The sequence below is a fragment of the Myotis davidii genome, unplaced genomic scaffold, assembly GCF_000327345.1.
Source record: "Myotis davidii unplaced genomic scaffold, ASM32734v1 scaffold265, whole genome shotgun sequence".
NCBI classification, from domain to species: Eukaryota; Metazoa; Chordata; class Mammalia; order Chiroptera; family Vespertilionidae; genus Myotis; species Myotis davidii.
The window spans coordinates 4,981,374-5,001,100 of record NW_006296627.1 but is presented as its reverse complement, the minus strand read 5'-3'; the positions used below and the strand labels follow the sequence as shown (position 1 = coordinate 5,001,100).

Here is a 19,727-nt window from a genome sequence, read left to right as displayed (position 1 = left end):
GCCTGAACGGTATGTGGAATGAAGTGGGCGGGCATCGGGAGGCCACTATGGCACGGGGCAAGCACTATGGGCAGTCTATCTGAAGTGTACCTGGCGTATAAGACGACCCCCCACTTGGAGGCATATTTTTCAGGGCCCAAAAACCGTCTTATACGCCGGCAAATACGGTATATCTAGCAGAAGAAGATACCTTATAGGTTATGGCTAAAAAAGCAACAAATGAACAAAAACAGATAAATGAAAACATCTTTGTTTGATTTTTTTTCTTTTCAATCAACAATATAGAAGAACCTGAAGTAGAATTCTAAAAGACCCCCTTCATCTTTGCTCTATTCTCGTTCTAAACCCCTAAGGTCATCCATTCTCCTTTACCTACATATATATTCTAGACCTTTTACATTTAAAGTTATGTATACATGAACATATTATTGTATGGATGAGATGAGATTAGCCCTGTAGATTGTTAGGCAACATAATTTTTTTCACTTAAAAACATGGCTTGAAAATCTTTGTTTTTAACCACAAAGTGGTATGGATGTCTCTTTTTTATACATATACACTTTTATTGATTTCAGAGAGGGAGAGAGAGATAGAAACATCAGTGATGAGAGAGAATCATTGATAAGCTGCCTCCTGCACAAGCCCGCAACCAGACATGTGCCCCGACTGGGAATCGAACCGTGATCTCCTGGTTTAGAGGTTGGTGCTCAACCACTGAGCCACACCGGCCAAGCTGGAAGTCTTTTTTACATTTAACTCTTCCCCCGTTGATGGACAGTTTTTACAAGTTTGTTTTTATTAATTTAAGAGAGAGGAAACATCAGTGATGAGAGAGAATCAGTCATTGATCTGCCTCCCGTGTACCCACACTGGGGATCAAGCCCACAACCTGGGCATATGCCCTGATCAGAATCAAACCTTGACCTAGTTCATAGGTTGACGCTCAACCACTGAGCCATGCCAGCCGGGCTCAAATTTGATTGTGTTTTTTTTTTTTAAAGTGGTTCTCATGACTGAAAAAATTACATTTTATATGGGGATTAGTTGTTAAGCAGGTGTTTTGAAGCAAGCCTAACAAAGAGTTCATATTTGTTATTTATTTTTTAATTCTCCACTAAAGATATGTTTTTTTATTGATTTTTAGAGATCAAGGGAGGGAGGGAGGGAGAGAAAAACATTGATGTTGCCTCCCATATACACCCCAACTGGGATCTAACCTGCAACCTTTGTGCCCTAAGAATCAAACCAGCTATCTTGGTGTATAGACGACACTCGAACCAACTGAACCACACTGGCCAGGGCTAACTTTTTTTTTCTTTTTAATTGATTTTAGAGAGAGAAACATTAGTTTGTTGACCCACTTATTTATGCATTCATTGGTTGCTCCTTTTATGTGCTCTGACTGGGATTGTACCCCCAACCTTGGTGTATTGGTATGATCTCTAACCAACTGATGTACCTGGCCAGGGCTAGAGCTCTTATCCTGTTCTCCAAGTTGGTGGTAAACGTGTTCTTTTGGAGATTCCCGTCACTAACAGAATCAGCGCCAACCAGAAGAGTAGGTTGGTCCAATACAGATTGTCTACAGGTCTTAGCCAGTTCAGAAATGAAGTTATTAGGTAGTTTAAAATGCTGCTCTGATTTTGAAAGCCTTTTGGCCAGCAGGTGTGTCTCACTAGTTATGAACCAGGCGGTCATGGCTCGATTCCTGGTTATGGGCTCGATCTCCAGTAGGGGGCATGCAGGAGGCAGCCAATTAAAGATTCTCTCTCATTGATGTTTCTCTCTCTCCCTCTCCCTTCCTCTCTGAAATCACAACTTTTTTAAATAAAATAAAAAGAAAGTCTTTTTTCTTTTTTCAGAACTCACTTGATAATCCTCAGATATTCTGAGTTTGATATCTAGCTTTTGTAAGTAAGTGAATTTGTGGTATTCTGAAAGAGGAGATTAGAAAAGATTAATAAAGGAGAAAGGGAAAGCAGAAACTACAGAGTAATGATGTAAACAAATAGGCCCATTTTAAGAAAGGTGATTATGAGAGAGAACTTTTTTTGGTTATCAAGATAATAGGTTGAGCCGAAACCGGTTTGGCTCAGTGGATAGAGCGTCGGCCTGCGGACTGAAGGGACCCAGGTTCGATTCCGGTCAAGGGCATGTACCTGGGTTGCGGGCACATCCCCTGTAGAAGGTGTGCAGGAGGCAGCTGATCGGTGTTTCTCATCGATGTTTCTAACTCTATCCCTCTCCCTTCCTCTCTGTGGAAAATCAATGAAATATATTTTTTCAAAAAAGAAAAAAGATAATAAGTTGATAAATCATTAGGGCTTTTTTTGTTGTTAATCCTCACCCAAGGATATTTTTCCCAATTATTTTTTTTAGAGAGAGTGTAAGGGAGGGAGGGAGAGTGAAACATCGATGTGGAAGAGACACATCAATTGGTTGCCTCCCTCACTTGCCCCCACTGGAGCCGGGGATGGAACCTACAACCCAGGTATGTGTCCTTGACCAGGAATCAAACCTATGACCCTTCAGTGCACAAGCTGACACTCCAGGCACTGAGCCAAACTGGCCAAGGCATTAGGGCTTCTTTAACAAGAAAGAAACACGAGCAGCAGAGAGAATTTGTAAACTTTTTCAGATCTCTCTTCTACAGGGGTAAGAAAATGTTTATGGGGCTCTATCAGTATTGTCCCTTAGAATTAATTTTATGTGTTTTTTTTGTTGTGGCTTTTTTTTTGCAGCAATTGGTGCTGAAAATTCAGAAAAAATAGATGAGAATTCAGACAAAGAAATGGAAGTAGAAGAATCTTCAGAGAAGAATAAAGTACAAACAGCACCTAAAGTAGAAGAAGAACAGGATTTAAAAGTATGTATACATATTCCTTAATGTAATTTGACAAATATTTTTAAATTAGCTAACCATTAAATTACTTTTATTAGCAAGTAGTAAAAGTAATCTTTATCTCCAAATCTAAATTATTTACTTAGGTGAAAAGGTCATATTTAAGACTGAAATAAGGAATTATAAGACTGACTTTATGTAGATAAATTATCTAATAAATTCTTAATTAATTTCTTACAAGAAGCCACCTTTAGAAAGCAATAGCTTATGAAATACAGTGGAACCTCAGTTCTTGAGCTTAATCCATTCTGGAAGGCATCTCGACAAGCAATTGGTTGGAAAGCCAAATCATTTTTTCCCATTAGAGATAATACCAGTTGAGCCTGACTGGCATGGCTCAGTGGGGTCATTGAGTTAATCCATTCCAAACCCCCAAATGATTCTGTTTTAACCTTTCTTATATATAGTACATATCTGATGTACTGTTTAATCTATAAACATTTATTTTCTTATATATATCGATACCTCTACCTACTCAACTTAAACGAATGACTTTTAGCATTTGGTCCAGGGACCTCTTTCAGGTCATCATGCAGCATCTTTAACTTGTTCATATATCACTGCCTCCATAATGGCTTGTCACTGGCTAACTGCTTTTCTTTATCCAAATCAACAACAGTTTTTCTACCTCTTCAATTGTCTGTGATCACACCCTTAACAGCATTAGCACTCATGAAGGCCTCTTTATGTTTTAAAATTGTGCTAATGGTTAATTTGCAAGCAATAAAAGCATTCTCTCCTTTGTTGGTTGTCTGAGACGCTTTTTGTCATGCTGAGTTACCAGCTTGAAAAGTTTGTAACTTTGGTTCAACAACCAAGCTATCCGTTCTGTGAACAACTTGGCCAAGAACACCCGAATTATTTTTATTGATTTCGGGAGGAATGGAGAGGGAGAGAGAAACATCAGTGATGAGAGGGAATCATTGATTGGCTGCCTCCTGCAGCCTCCTACTGAGGATTAAGCCTGAAACCCAGGCATGTGCCCTGATGGAATCTAACTGACCTCCTGGCTCAACCCCTGAGCCACACCAGCCAGGATGTAAAGGATTCTTTAGTCTGGAAGTACTAAAGAGATTAAAAGTCATAAATTTAATTTCTACATGAACTACATGTCCTTACACAAAGGCAAATTCTCTTCCAATGTCATTTTTTTTTCTATGACATGGGATGATTTTTTTAATTTCTTTATTAAGTTATTATATATGTGTCCTTATCCCCACATTACCCCCTGTCCCCTCCTCACTCATGCCCTCACCCCCTGTTGTCTGTGTCCACTGGTTAGGCCTATATGCATGCATATAAGTCCTTTGGTTGATGTCATTTCTAATAGGAGAATTGGCCTATATTAAGTATGTGGCTATTTAGAATTGGTTTGTGGGAAAACCAGTTAGCATATCCTTTTGACTTAAAGAGTTTATTTACTAGGTAGTGTACAGCTAGTAAAGGACTGGGAGAATTAATATTTTTCAGTTTGTGGCCAGTATACACAATAATGGATAAATGATAGTTTGAACAATACCAAGAGTTGCATCATTTCAGATCTGTTTTCAACTGTTGAATTCCATGTTGTGTTACAGTAGGTACGCATTTAATTTCTCTCAACCTTCTGTCATTATTCTTCATTTTATTGGAGTTACGTTGCTATAAATTATAAACTTATCTTCTGCATAACTATTTGGATGCAGCTACTTGAGACCCATATTTTTAGTGTGTATAATAATACCAGATTTTATTTAATACAGAAAATATTGCTGATTCCATTTAATTTTTTTTCTTTCCTGCATTACAGTTTCAGATTGGAGAACTAGCAAATACCCTGATGAGTAAATTTGAATTTTTAGGCATTAATAGACAGTCCATCTCCAACTTTCATGTGCTGCTCTTACAGACTGAGGTAATTAGCCATTTTTGGTATAGTCAGTGTTTAAATGAAATGCTACAAGTGAAGAATCTGTCTTGTTTATGTTTTATTCCTGAATTTGAATGTTTAACCTTGATGCATATTTTAACTGCTAACCCAGGAAATAAAACTGTATTAGCTAAAGCAAAATACAATTATTAAGATGAATACTGAGAGTTTGTATAAAATGATGATGCTTATACTCTACTACCTTCAGTAGTCATAAATGTTTTATTGAATGTATTGGGGTAACATTGGTTAATAACATTTCAGGTGTACAACTGAAAGGGCATATATTTTAATACAATTTATTTCTAGTAAGTTAAAATTCTTCATAATGATCCAATAAGGTGATATAATGTTGAAATTATTTTATAATTGTTAAAGCATTAGAAATCCATTTAAAAAGAAAAGTTATCAGTCATATTTGTAACCAGCATACTATACAAAATGTAGGGTAGGATTAGGTAATGAACTCCTATAGGAAGCTGACTGGTTTCCCTATGAACTAAACCTTTACTTTGGTTAATAACATTGCTAAACTGAATGAACTATCTATCCAAAATTATTGGGGAACCAATCTTAATATAATCTAAAGGGGAAAACCAAAACTGCTTCTCATTTTCACAGGACAGGAGAGTTGGCAGTGTAAAAATGTACTGGGGTCCAATCTCATTTTTCAGGAAACTGCAGGCAAACAAGATTTTTTAGGTAATTAAGATGGGATTTTTGTTGATGTTCCTCTTTGGTTTACTCCTGCCACGGTATAATAATACACTCACAGACTAGAAGACTCGTGAACTTCTTATCTCTGTCTCCTGAAATAATAGTAAGTCTTTAACACTTATTGCTGTTCGTTGATTTTAGACTCGGATTGCAGACTGGCGGGAAGGTGCTCTTAATGGAAACTACCTTAAACGAAAACTTCAGGATGCAGCAGAACAACTAAAACAGTATGAAATAAACGCCACTCCTAAAGGCTGGTCCTGCCACTGGGACAGGTACGCACTCTTCTCCCCTTTTCACCTTTCACCTTTGACATCTCAGACATGATTTGTGATCACCACCACCTTGACAACATGACAGCCTGTCTGGAGACTGAGAGCAGCTGCAGTTAGCGGTGCTTGGCAGGCAAAGCACCACAAGCGATTACAGAGTTTGCGCCAGCCACATGTTGGAGAAACACAAATCAATGTTTACAGTGTTCCATGTAACGGATTTTTTTCCAAGATTGGACAAGCTGGTTCACTCTCCAGAGTGTTGCACGGAGTAGGGCGGGCTTGGGGGTTAAGCGCATGCGAGAGCTCTGTGCGCTTTACAGGACCTCTGGAAGCAACTACTCCTGATTAACCTCGGTGAAGTTAAGGAAAGCTTCGTGGCTGAAGATGTGAATGAAGAACAAGATTACTATCTTCTGCCAGCAGGTCAGATGAAAACATTTCTTTTTATATTTGGCTTTTCTTGATTTTTTTTTCGTTATTTGAAATCTTTGCTCTTTTATTTTTCAGCTCCCAGATACTCTCCCTCTCTTTAGCTTTCACTGTGTTTGGTATCAAGAATATGAAATGTGAATTCCACGGTCCAAGAGGGGAAGAGTCACCTTTCGCAAACTTCGTTGTTCTCTTCTTTGGAAGGGAAATTAGTGTTCTAGGAAATTGAGTCCCTCTGTTAATGACACTTGAAATCCTGAAAAGCATTGGCCAAAAAAAAAAAAAAAGATCTGAATATGAGAGGTGTTTTCTAAGTCATCTGTTGGAGTTGAGAGGGCTCAGGGCTGTATTCACAGAGCTGCTGGCAGTGCAAATAGCTTTGAATTTCCTTGGTTCTCCATCCTCAAATGTCAAAGCTCTTTGTTGCCTTTGTGAATAGCAGTCCATTAAGAAGAGGTTCGTCCCTGTGAGAGCAGACTGCTGTCCTGGGACAGGACCAAATGGAAGTGTCTTTGTTGGAGAATGGGTCTTAAGACATGCGTTTTTCTTTCTTGTAATTTAGGGATCATAGACGATATTTCTATGTAAACGAACATTCGGGCGAGTCTCAGTGGGAGTTCCCAGATGGTGAGGAGGAGGAGGAAGAAAGCCAAGCACAAGAAAGTAAAGACGAGACTCTTCCTAAACAGACCTTGAAAGACAAAACTGGCACTGATTCAAATTCTGCAGAACCCTCTGAGAATTCCACAGGTGGGACAATTTGCCCTGTACTAATTGGAGAGAATTTAGAAAAAAAACTTGTATTGAGATCATTAAAAAAGGAAATAATTTTTTTAAAAAAAAAAGGAAATTATTTAAAACGTAACAGATTTTTAATAAAAAACTAGTGGCTTGACCTAAAAAAATTGCAGAAGTTAGACTGAAGAAAACAGACAGTGACTGATTGGAAATCAGCATACCATTGATAAAAAAGTGAAATGATGAGCCAGTGTATTTTGATTTTAAAATGCTGTCCCATAACCACTCTCATGTCACAGACAAGCTGTGGATTTCCAATAACGGAATGCTAATTATTGCTAAGGGACTAGATTGTTGAATTGTTAATATCTATGTGGAGTAATGTGAGATTTGTTCCACCTTTCTGTAGAACTAGCATAACCTAATTTTTCAGCTCCACTTATAAAAAGTCCTATAAGAAGTGTGGTTGCCACAAATCATAATGATCTGAAGAAATGCTGTGAAATTAGGACCATACTTGTTCAGAGAAACAAAATAATTTATCATTGCAAATAGTCAACATTCTTCTATAAAGTAATCAGAATGGCTTAACACATTTAAAGTACTGTCAGAGCTCTTCACTTCAGTTAAATACAGAAGTCCTCACTTAACTCTTTGGTAGGTTCTGTTACTTTAAGCAAAACAATGTATAATGAAATAACTTTTACCATAGGCTAATTAATTAAACGAGTTAACTTCCTATGTCATCTCATTGACGTTATAACAAAATGATAAAATTCGAGGACCGGCTGAACATTAAAAGGGGGAGTGAGGTTTCCATAGTTCCTCAGTTACTCTGAGAATCTGATAGCTCTTCTAAGAGTCGTGGCTTGATTTCCACGTTACGGAAGATGATACATATTTTTTCCCTTAAAGTCCATCTTGAAATAACAAAAATAAGTGAATAATGAAGTATTGATTAAGACTGACTAACCGTTTGATCTAAAAAACTGGTAGCTATTTGTTAAAATGATGGCATATGAAGGCAAGAGACCAAGAGTGGATTCCAAAGTAATAAACCTTTGAAGATAAAAAGAGGCGGAATTTGTTGGGAAATAAGGGAGTAAAAATCAATTCTTTTATCCTCTGCTTATCAAAAAGATGTTTTGTACTGCCTAATCTCAGTAGAAAAATTCTGATGATGTAGCAAATGAAACTAGTCGTGATTTTAATTTCTTAAATAGTCTAGGAATTGTTATCAGATTGCTCTAAATAAAAAGCCACATATCACTGCAGTGATAATTTTATAACAGCAAAAGAGTGGTTTTATTCTACCTCATTTTTCATAGAAATACATTTTTTCAGGTTATGGGATATTTTACTTTTAATTTCCCATTCTTTTGGTAGCAGTGATAGTTTAGATAGATAGGCAGACAGACAGAGTCTAATAAGTTGGTTTTATTGTTAGCTTTTTTTGTAGTTAGTAAACGTAAGAGGCGTAGTGATGGTTCTGGGAAGGTAATTCCACTCCTGACCACTGTCTGATGTCCCTTTTTTGTATGTTCCAAAGCTGGATAGTCTAAAATGACCACCTTAGAGTTAAGTAATAAGTTATTTTGTCTGGGGGTTTTTTTGTGACACAACTAGTTGGAAGACCTTTAGGGAAAAGCCAGAGATAGACCATCTTACATTCTTCAGCATCTTTATTGAGAGAATCACTAAAACCATATGGTAAACTTGATGTAAAGAGAATCCAAATTTGTATGTAGGCCTTAAGGATTTAAAAGCAATACTGATCACTATTTTAAGCCTATGAAGAAAGTTTCTAATATGTGCTCTTAGTCAGTTTAGCAGTGGCTAAACCATCTTTTAAAGAAGAAAAATTACTACGCTGTGGAGCAAGGAAGTTCCAGAGTTCTATTTATTATAATCAGTGTTTGAATTTAACATGTCTCTAAAGATAAGCAATATTTCAAGATACCCAATATGTCTGTCTTACTGGACTGTGTCACTTAGTTTAAATATATCTGCTTTTTCAAAAAAAAGTCTCTGTGGGACCTGTTATTTATATAATAACTTCTTGCTTTACATTGCTAAACTGGCCTCTTGGCTCAAAATACTAAGCAAAATTTTCTCAGGGAAATACACAAAAACAAAGGAAGCCTATCCATAAATAAAAATAAAGATGCATAGAAAAGGTATGTTCTTAAAGAATTTAAAATTTGTTTCCCCGCACTATACTGTCTTTAAGCTTACAGTTTTTTAATCTGTTAGCATATAATAAAAGCTGTGTATACCATTTTAATCTCTCCTTGGACTTCAGACTTCAAAATATATAACAACTGGTTTACATTTAGAAATGAAGAAAAGCATTATGACATCCATGAATATTCAAACTAGATTTCTTGACGTTCTTTGTATTTAAGCTAAAGAAAATAATCAATGAATGTTAAGGCACAGCTTTTGTCTTAAGTAAATGTAGTTTGAGATTCAAATATTAACTCTAAAATGCTTTTGTTTACTGCAAAGTTTATCAAGATTAGTTTGCCTTATATTTACAAAGTTTAATTCTGATTAACTTTGGGAGTTGTGAATCACATTATTAATTTTGAACCCATGTTTTCTTGAGTTCCTTTGCACAGCAGCATATCACCATCATTACCGTATTGGCACTGCATTATGCTTCTAGATGCAATATCTGCCATTATATAAAATCTGACATTTTACCAACCATATGTTGTGGTTGGTTTATTAGAAGGAAGTTTAGTAATGTTTATTACCTTAGTTCTGATGTAATTCTGATATATTATTAGAATATAGTCCTACCAAGACTTTATTTGTCTAAAAGTTAGTGTTTAAATTCATATTTGATATAATCAAATACAAGTTTAATGACATATTTTAAAGTCTTAAATGACATATTTGAAGTCTTTAACTAGAAAACTGCATTTCTGTTTTCTGATGAATTTTTTCTGTGCTCTTTAGTAGTAAACAGCTCAAAATAATTACAGTAACCATATGAATCAGATTCTTAGTCTTACATAATGTGTCATTTTTCTGATCCATGAAAAGTAAAGCTAATATAAAAGCCAAATGGTTCATGGTCACTTTGTTGAATGCCCTTGTGTGGTGTATTTTCAGCAAGCTACAGTAAAATGTTTATCCTTGTCCCAGAGCCTTTTATAATAGAGCCCTTACCTAATCCACTGCTTTTGACCATGAAATTTAACAGGTACCTGCATCTGGATCTCTACTCCAGGAGAAGTGAGATTTGAGATTTCTAAAGCTCTTGGACTTTTGCTATTTCACCAGGAAATCTTGGTAAAAATAGCACTAGACTAGGAGTCATAACTGGCCACTAAGAGCTGTATGATCTTGGGCAATTTATTTCCTTCCTGGGTTTCATTACCTCTAAAAGAGAAGGTTGAACTAGATGATTTCTCATGTCTCTTCTACTCCTAAATTCTATGATTTTTAGGGAGAAAATCCCCTTCAACATTCCTGGGATATATATCTAATAGTTTCATATATTGTGAAACTTCCCTATTGACGATAAAGAGGGATGGGGAAGGCTACAAGTAAGTATATCCTCCTATTTTCTCTAATCCTTAAAGCTTTTCCCAGCAGAGAAAGGACGGTAGTTAACTGGATTTTGCAAAACCAGAGGAAAGCTGATCCTACAGCTTTTCAGCTTGTAATTTAACTCAGAATTCAACAGCAATTTCAAATCCTCTGCATCTTCAAACACCTCTGAGTTATCATTTACCTTGAGGATTTATTCCCCTAAATTTCCCTTTTCTCGTCACAAATAAAATTACCCTCCTGGTTTGTGTTGCTGTGATTTAACAAATGAGTATAATTCACAGTTCCTTCAGAAATGTGAAGGAATGATAGGTTTGACAATAGCACCTTGCAAATGGATTTTTTTAACTTTAGTAACCCAAATTAATTAAAATGGATAGGATTTGTGTGGGAGTTCTGGGTTATCCTCAAATACTTGTTTAGCCCACTAAAAATACATGGAATCAGTACCGCAAATGCGCATCACTCCCCGCTCCTCACTCTAAAAAGAACGTAGAGTGTTGTCTTCTAGTTGTGGTTTGGTAGGGGTTTTTTTTTTCATTTTAGAAAGAGGAAGGGGGAGAGAAACATTGGTTTTTGTTGTTCCACTTATTCATGCATTCATTGCTTCTTTCTTGTATGTGCCCTCACCGAGGGTCAAACCTGAAACCTTGGTGTATCAGACAATGCTCTAACCAACTGAGCTACCCAGCTAAAGCCAGGTTGTGTATTTTGAAATCTAGTGTAGGTTCAGATGACTGAATTTCTCATTGGATTGATGTGATGTGCTTCACTTACTTGTTCATAAATCTGGACCCAAAGAACAAAATTGGTATTTCATAGCTAGGGTGAGTGCTGTGAGGGTTATAAATTTATCTTTCCATGAGAATCATTTTGAACTGAGTTATTTAATATTTCAGTGGCATCAGTGTAGAATAGATTTGTGGGTCAGATTTTGTCTCACCACTCAATTGCGCATTTCTGTAAATACGGAGTTTTTGTCTTGCCTTTTCCCTGACTCCTGTTTGGTTTTTTAGGTTCTCTTTGTAAAGAGTCCTTTTCTGGTCAAGTGTCTTCTTCATCACTCATGCCACTTACTCCATTCTGGACCCTCCTTCAGTCAAATGTGCCTGTGCTTCAACCTCCATTACCTTTGGAAATGCCACCACCCCCACCTCCACCCCCGGACTCCCCTCCTCCTCCTCCTCCTCCACCCCCTCCTCCTCCTCCTCCTCCACCCCCTCCTCCTCCTGTAGAAGATAGTGAGATCCAGGAGGTAGAGATGGAGGATGAGGGAAATGAGGAGCCTCCTGCCCCAGGAACAGAGGAGGATACTCCATTGAAACCTACACAAACTACAATTGTAACTAGCCAGGTGAGAATGCCATTTGACATCCTAAAGAGTTTCCGGGGACTCGGGCATAATTGACACCATGTTCTATTTTAGAAGATGTTTAGGGCCTTTTGCAGCACTGATTAGGATCTTTTGCATTTCAGAGTTCAGTTGATTCTACCACCTCTAGTTCTCCTTCCACTAAAGCTGTAAAGAGAAAAGCTACAGAAATTAGTACTGCAGTAGTTCAGAGATCAGCTACCATTGGTAGTTCTCCAGTCCTGTACAGCCAATCAGCTATAGCTACAGGTAAGCATTATGGTTAAAATGTTTTCTTCGATGTTTTATATCTTTGTTTCCAGAATTATATGTCGTAAAGAAATTTTAATGGGTTTTCACTGCAAGGACTGTATGTGTTTCTTTTCACTTGATAAACACTTCAGTTACTATTAACAGTTTGGTTATGTTTCCTTCCAGGTTGTTTTCTGTGCATTTACATAACATCAATGATTTTTATGTTCAGGTACCTTAATGCTAAAAAGTATTAAGAAATTAACATTTTGCTACCAGAAAATGTGGCTTGTTTATTTGTTTAGGAAAAGATACGTTGATCTACAAATTCCTCGGTTCCCTTTTCCTTCTTTTTCTTGTTTTTGCCCTTTGAACATAAAGTTTCATTTTATGTTTTCCGTGTTAGGTCACCAGTCAACAGGGACTGGACAACAGTCTACAGGGATTGGACACCAGGCAGTATCATCAGTTAGCCATCCAGCAACAGGTATAGGTCATCAGGCCAGAGGAATAAGCTTACAGTCAAATTACCTAGGACTGGCATCAGCTTCTGCAATTATGAGTTATGCTGAATGTTCTGTCCAAATGGCAGTGACTGCTCCCACATTGCAGCCAGTCCCAGCTCGAGGAGCTGTGCCTACAACTGCTGTTGTAGAACCACTGCCACCTCCACCTCCTCCACCTCCTCCTCCATCAACACCACCACCAGCTCCCAAAGTGCCACCACCTGAAAAGACAAAAAAAGGAAAGAAAGATAAGGTATAGTAAATCTCCTTTCTAGTTTTTATTTGAAAAAATGTCTTATTAAGATGGTATTTATATAAATTTAACCATTTTAAAGTATATAATTCTATAGCATTTACAATGTGCAACCACCACCTCTCTCTAGTTACAAAACATTTTCATCAACTCAGCATAAAACCTTGTACCCATTAAGTAGCCATTCCCCATCACCTCTTTACCCAAGTCTCTGGGAACCTCCAATCTGCTTTCTGTCTCTGTGGATTTACCTAATCTGAAATCATGAATATGTGACCTTCAATGCCTGGCTTCCTTTACTTAGCACAATGTTTTCGAGGTCTATCCATGTTGTAGCATGTATTAGTATTAGTACTTCATCCTTTTTATAGCTGAATAAAGGTTCTTATTTGTATATATCACAAATTGTTTGTCTATGCATTCATTGATGGACATTGTTTTATCCCCTTTTAGCTATTATGAATAGTACTGATATAAATGTGCATATGAGTACATGTATGTTGAGTACTTGTTTTCATTTCTATTGGGTATATAGGAATAAAATTGCTGAGTCATAGGATGATTCTGTGTTTAAAAAGTTGTTACAGCCCTAGCTGTTTTGGCTCAGTGGATAGAGCACTAGCCTGCAGACTGAAGAGTCCCGGGTTCAGTTCTGGTCAGGGGCACATGCCTGGGTTGTGGGCTTAATCCCCGGTGGGGGGCATGCAGGAGACAGCTGATCAGTGATTTTCTCTCATCGTTGATGTTTCAATCTCTCCCTCTCCCTTCCCCTCAGAAATCGATAAAAATTTATTTTTAAAAAAATTGTTATACAAGTTTTAGTGGCCAAGAAGTGGCATCTTCTCGTGGTTTTGATTTCTCTTTCTATAGTGAGTAATCATATTGTGTATGTTTTCATTTGCTTGTTGACCATTTGTATATCTTTGGAGAAATGTCTACTTAAGTACTTTGTCTTTTTTTTTAATAAATTTTTTAAATTTTTAAAAAATTGATTTTAGAGAGAAAAGGTGAGAGCGAGTAAGAAACATTGATTGGTTGCCTCCTGTACACACCCCCAACTAGAAATCGAACCCACAGCGTGGGTATGTGCCCTCACTGGGAATCTAGCTGGCAACCTTTTGGTGCACTGGTCAACACTAACCGAGCCACAATAGCCAAGACCCATGTTTTTTAAGCTGCAAATGTGGCCAGGGCCCTTTGTCCACGTTTTAATTTGATTGTCTTTTGTTATTGAATTATAAGAGTTCTGTATATGTTACAGGTAAAAGTCCCCATTAAGATATGCGATTTGAAAGTATTTTATCCTGCTCTGAGGGTTGTCTTCATTCTGATCGTGTCCTTTTATTTATTTTTATTTATATTTTGTTTGTGTTAATCCTCACCTGAGGGTATTTTTTCTCATTGATTTTGAGAGTGAATGGAAGGGCGGGGGAGAGACAGAGAGAAACATCAATGTGAGAGAGGCACATCAATTGATTGCCTCCTGCACATGCCCCAACCAGAGGCTGCAACTGAGGTATGTACCCATCAGTTCACCATGAATGTATGGGTTTATTTCTGAACTTTCAATTCTATTCCATTGGTCTATATCAGCGGTTCTCAACCTGTGGGTCGCAACCCCTTTGGCGGTCAAACGACCCTTTCACAGAGGTCGCCTAAGACCATCCTGCATATCAGATATTTACATTACGATTCATAACAGTAGCAACATTACAGTTATGAAGTAGCAACGAAAATAATTTTATGGTTGGGTCACAACATAGGAACTGTATTTAAAGGGCCAGAAGGTTGAGAACCACTGGTCTATATGCTAGTACTACAATGTTTTGATTACAATATCTTTATAATATGTTTTGAAATTGAGTAGTACTTTTTCAATATTGGCTATTTAGGCCCCTTGACTCCATTCTGGACTCTTCCTCAGTCCAATTGAGTCTTTGCTTCATCAACCTCTATTACCTTTGGAAATGCCACCGCCCCCATCTCTGCCCTTATATTTTTATATGAATTTAAAGGTCAGCTTTAAATTTCACTAATAAAAGAGAAACATGCAAATTGGTGTCACTCCGCTATGCCCACCAGCCAATCAGAGCAACTACGCAAATTAACCCAACAAAGATAGTGGTTAATTTGCATATGCAGGCACGGAGAGGGCTGAAGATGGCGGTGGCCATGGAACTGGAAGCAGAAGGCTTGGGTTGCTCCCAGCAACGGAGGAAACCAAGCTTCCCACCCACCCTGGGCTCCACTCAAGAAGGGGCTAGAAAAAAATAAAATAAAAAGGAGGGGCTGGGAGCAGCCGGAGTGGAGAAGCCAAGCCTTGCTGCTGTGGCCGGACCAAAGGTCTGGGTCCTGGGTGCCGGAGGAAAACCGGTGCCAGCAGCCAGGGGAAGGAAGGCCTATTGCATGAATCTTCGTGCAACGGGCCACTAGTTTTTGCATAAAATGCCAGTGAAATTTTAATAGGGATTGCATTAATCTGTTGAGTCATATTGCCATTTTAACAATTTTAATTGAATTTTTTAATCCATGAACACAGGATTCCTTTTCATTTATTTAGGTCTTCAGTTTATTTCAGAAATGTTTTGTAGTTTTTAGTGTACAAGTCTTTTACCTACTAGGCTATATTTTTCTTAGTATTTTATTCTTTTGTGTGCCGGGCCAGCTCAGTCAAAGAAAGGTTCAGTGAGCCTGAGGGGGGATGTGGAAGGATGTAAGACAGAGAGAATAAGCTGTGTCTAGGTGGATCTCCTGTGCCTGGCTGAGGCCACAGAGAGAGACCCAGACAGCAAGCTGAGCCTTTATTTTATAGGCAGAGGTAAACAAGGTAGTGGTCACCAATACTTACAGTTTTCTTGTGAGTTTCACTTGTTTTGGCAGCACTGCTACTGCACCTCCCACAGCCCATTAGCTACCCAGATAAGATCTAGGGAGCTCATAAAGTCAAGCCTAATTATGCTAAGAGGGCTATGCCCTCTAAGCTGGGACTTGTTTGTGGTTTTGCCAACAGGTCAGTCCCAGGCTTAACCCTTTAGCTGCTCCCTACACTTTTCAATGCTATTGTAAGTGGTATTATTTTAATTTATTTGGATTTACCCTTTTATTATCAAATAATATCCTTGTTTATCTTTTATAACTTTTACTTATAGCCTATTTTGTCTTGATCACTGTTTGCATAGAATATGGTGTGCGTTTAAGACATTCTTTTTTTAAAATACATTTTAAATATATTTTTATTGATTTCAGGGAGGAAACATCAATGATGAGAAAGAATCATTGATCAGCTGCCTCCTGCACGCCCCCTACTAGGAATTGAGCCCGCAACCCAGGCATGTGCCCTTCACCAGAATCAAACCCAGGACCCTTCAGTCCATGGGCCAGCACTCTATCTACTGAGCCAAATTGGCTAGGGCTAAAATATATTTATTGATTTTAGAGAGGAAGGGAGAGAGAGAAATAGAAACATCAATGATGAGGGAGAATCATTGCTCCTCTTTAAAAACAATTTCTAATACAATGGCTCTCTAATTTCACATAACTAATTACACATGTCAACCAGTATATTTTGAATGCATACTATTTATCAGGCATTCTCCCTAGGAGCTTGGGATTTGGTAGTAAAACAAATATAATTCCTGCTTTTGTAGAGTTTCTCTACTGGCTGATTGGGGGAAATACAGGAATAGAATTGGGAAGACAGATAAGCAAATAAATGTTAAGTGTTTTAAAATGCAGTGAAAGGCCTGGCTGGCATGGCTCAGTGGTTGAGCCCCAAACTATGAACCAGGAGGTCATGGTTTGGTTCCTGGTCAGGGCACATGCCCAGTTTGCAAGCTTGATGCCCGGTAGTGTGGGTGCAGAAAGCATCCAATAGATGATTCGCTCTCATCATTGGTGTTTCTATCGCCTTCTTTCCTCTCTGAAATCAATAAAAATATCTTTTTATTTTCATTAAAAATGCAGTGGGGGGAAGCATGGAAGCAGTATGACAGATACATAGTTCTCTTTTTGCAAATATCACAATATTTTTCTTTACTACAAAAGTGCATATGTGTCATAGACAATTTATAAACAAATATAAGCCAAAAGAAGTAAAATAAAATTTATCATAATACCTTCTTAGAATTAATGTCATCATTCATATTTTGATAGATTCTTGCTTTTTTCATATTTAATAGTTGCTATTGACTTTGTTGCTCTTTCCAGAAAAGCTGGTCATTGGTTTCTTAGTTCTATCTTTCACTTGATGTTAACACTGCATCTGTTTAAAATTTGTAAAGGGGAGCACCATAATTCTGAGGTGAGATAAGGGCTACAGTTCTGAATTCCATAGAATAAGGCTAATAAAGGAAATTTTTCTGACCTGATTTCATAAAATAGCTACATTTACAGTTTTTCTTCTTAACCAAGCATTAAGTTTATAGTCGGTAGAAATCTTTGGTGGCAGAAACTGTAGAATGGTACTTATTTTGTGTTTCTGTTCTTTTGGTTTTAAAGTTTACTTATTCCTTAGCACTAAGAAAAGATCCTAATGTCATATGAAGGACTTATTTCCTTATGTATTAAATTTCTTCTGACCTTTAACCTTTGTTATAGGCAAAGAAGAGTAAAACAAAAATGCCATCTCTGGTAAAGAAGTGGCAGAGCATACAGCGTGAGTTAGATGAAGAGGAGAACTCTAGTTCCAGTGAAGAGGACCGGGAATCAACTGCACAGAAGCGAATTGAAGAGTGGAAACAGCAGCAGCTGGTCAGGTAAAAGAAAAGAGACCAAAGGTGGGGTGGGTTGTGATTAAGTCATAGAAACATTTATCTATAAAAATTATGTTTTGGCCTTTTTCAACATCAGAACTATCAGAATTGTAATACTTTCTCCCATCAATTGCTCATCTTATGCAAAGGAATGGTTTTTAAAACAGCATACTTCCCCATTTACTTATGGATCCAGTAAACCCATATTTTTTTTTTTTTTTTAAATTTTACAGACTAGGGGCCCAGTGCACAATCAGGGTCAGGGAGGGATGCGGGAGGGCTCCAGGGTGTGTCCGGCCCATCTCCAGTCCCCAATCGGCTGGACCCCAGCAGCAAGCTAACCTCTCGGTCAGAGCATCTGCCCCCTGGTGATCAGTGCACATCATAGCGAGTGGTTGAGTAGCCTTAGCATATCATTATACTAGAGGCCAATGCATGAAATTTGTGCAAGAGTAGGCCTTCCTCCCCCGGCTGCCGGCACCGGCTTCCCTCACAGCCCCAGCTTTGTCCGGAAGGATGTCCAGTCTAATTAGCATATTACACTTTATTATTATAGACTTGAGGCCCAGCACACAAAATCGAACACAGTAGCCCACCGCTGCTTGCAGTCCCGCCCATCTGCTGCCTGCCTTGCTGCGATAGGAGCCTGTGGGCTGCCAGAGAGGAACCGAGAGGTGCTTAATGCACCCCATGGTGACCAGTCGTTTGATGGTCCTAGTCATCACGGACACTGGTTTTTAGATGATTGATAGATAGATAGATAGATAGATAGATAGATAGATAGATAGATAGATAGATAAGATTAGACCAGCCATGGGCGAACTACGGATCCGGCCGTTTAAAATGAATAAAACAAAAAAAAAAGACCGTACCCTTTTATGTAATGATGTTTACTTTGAATTTATATTAGTTCACACAAACACTCCATCCATGCTTTTGTTCCAGCCCTCCGGTCCAGTTTAAGAACCCATTGTGGCCCTCGAGTCAAAAAGTTTGCCCACCCCTGGATTAGACTTTGACTGGTTAAATGGACGATCAGATTCTTAGCACATTAGGTTTCTATTACATAGGATAATTTACCAAAGTAAAAATAAAGAGAAAGGGAGAACACTTCATTAGAAATTTTAATAAGTCCCTAGCCAGTTTGGCTCAGTGGATAGAGCATCAGCCTGGGTTTGATTCCAGTCAAGGGCACATGCCCAGGTTGCGGGCTCAATCCCCAGTAGCGGACATGCAGGAAGCAGCTGATCAATGATTATCTCTCATCATTGATGTTTCTCTCTCCCTCTCCCTCTCTGAAATTAATACAAAATATTTTTTAAAAAAGAAATTTTAATAAGAATTTACACATAGTTAACCCAAATTTGTATTCTTTATTTTCCTAGTTTTGAAAGGTACGCATACTGAAATGAGCAGCATCCTTCTAATGTTGTTCAATTGTCATGTGTAATCTGGACCATACTTCTCTCATAAATAGTGATTGATGCCAATTTCAAATTTGTCTCTGATAGGTCTAGCTTATTATTTATGGTTCTTGCTCTTGCAGCATCCATAAACACAGTACATATGAAAACATTTGGAAATAACAAAATTGTAATGTTAAAAAAAATTATACAAAATAAGTAGTATCATACTTTATGTACTCACTAGAAAAAATTTGAGAGAAGATAGTCATTCATTGCTTCATAATGGAAAACATTTTTTCATTTTTTGATACATATATGTCAATTGAATGGTCATTCCAGTGAATTTGTTTCTAAAATATCTACTGCTCTCCAATCACTGCACACTTGCTTTCACCATTTGTCCACTTGAGAACCCTATCAAATAAATTGTAGCATGCAGCATCGGAAAGCGGGGAAGATTCCTGCTACACATCTTTTTAGGAAAATGAGATGGTCCAGGTTCATGTTATAAAATACTAGGTTATGAAATTGAATCTAGTGCCACTCTCTGTCTCTTTGCATTCATCTTATACTTGTAAAAGCAAAAAAGACTGCAAATGTCTCCAAACTTCATTTTTTACTTCCTTGAAAAGTGATGCACTATTTTCGGCAACAATAAAACTGAGGGATGGTGTTAG

General features: G+C 37.8%; 1 protein-coding gene across 1 annotated transcript in view; it reads left to right on the top strand.

The window, feature by feature from the left end:
* Positions 1–19,727, top strand: part of FNBP4 (formin binding protein 4) — a 35,855-nt gene that overhangs the window by 14,388 nt on the left and 1,740 nt on the right. Inside the window, exons 9-16 of the mRNA XM_006772314.2 lie at positions 2,742–2,866; positions 4,692–4,796; positions 5,670–5,803; positions 6,795–6,982; positions 11,548–11,885; positions 12,008–12,152; positions 12,541–12,893; positions 17,490–17,647. Of these exons, the coding sequence (XP_006772377.1) occupies positions 2,742–2,866; positions 4,692–4,796; positions 5,670–5,803; positions 6,795–6,982; positions 11,548–11,885; positions 12,008–12,152; positions 12,541–12,893; positions 17,490–17,647 (1,546 nt within the window). The remainder of the gene's footprint in view (positions 1–2,741; positions 2,867–4,691; positions 4,797–5,669; positions 5,804–6,794; positions 6,983–11,547; positions 11,886–12,007; positions 12,153–12,540; positions 12,894–17,489; positions 17,648–19,727) is intronic.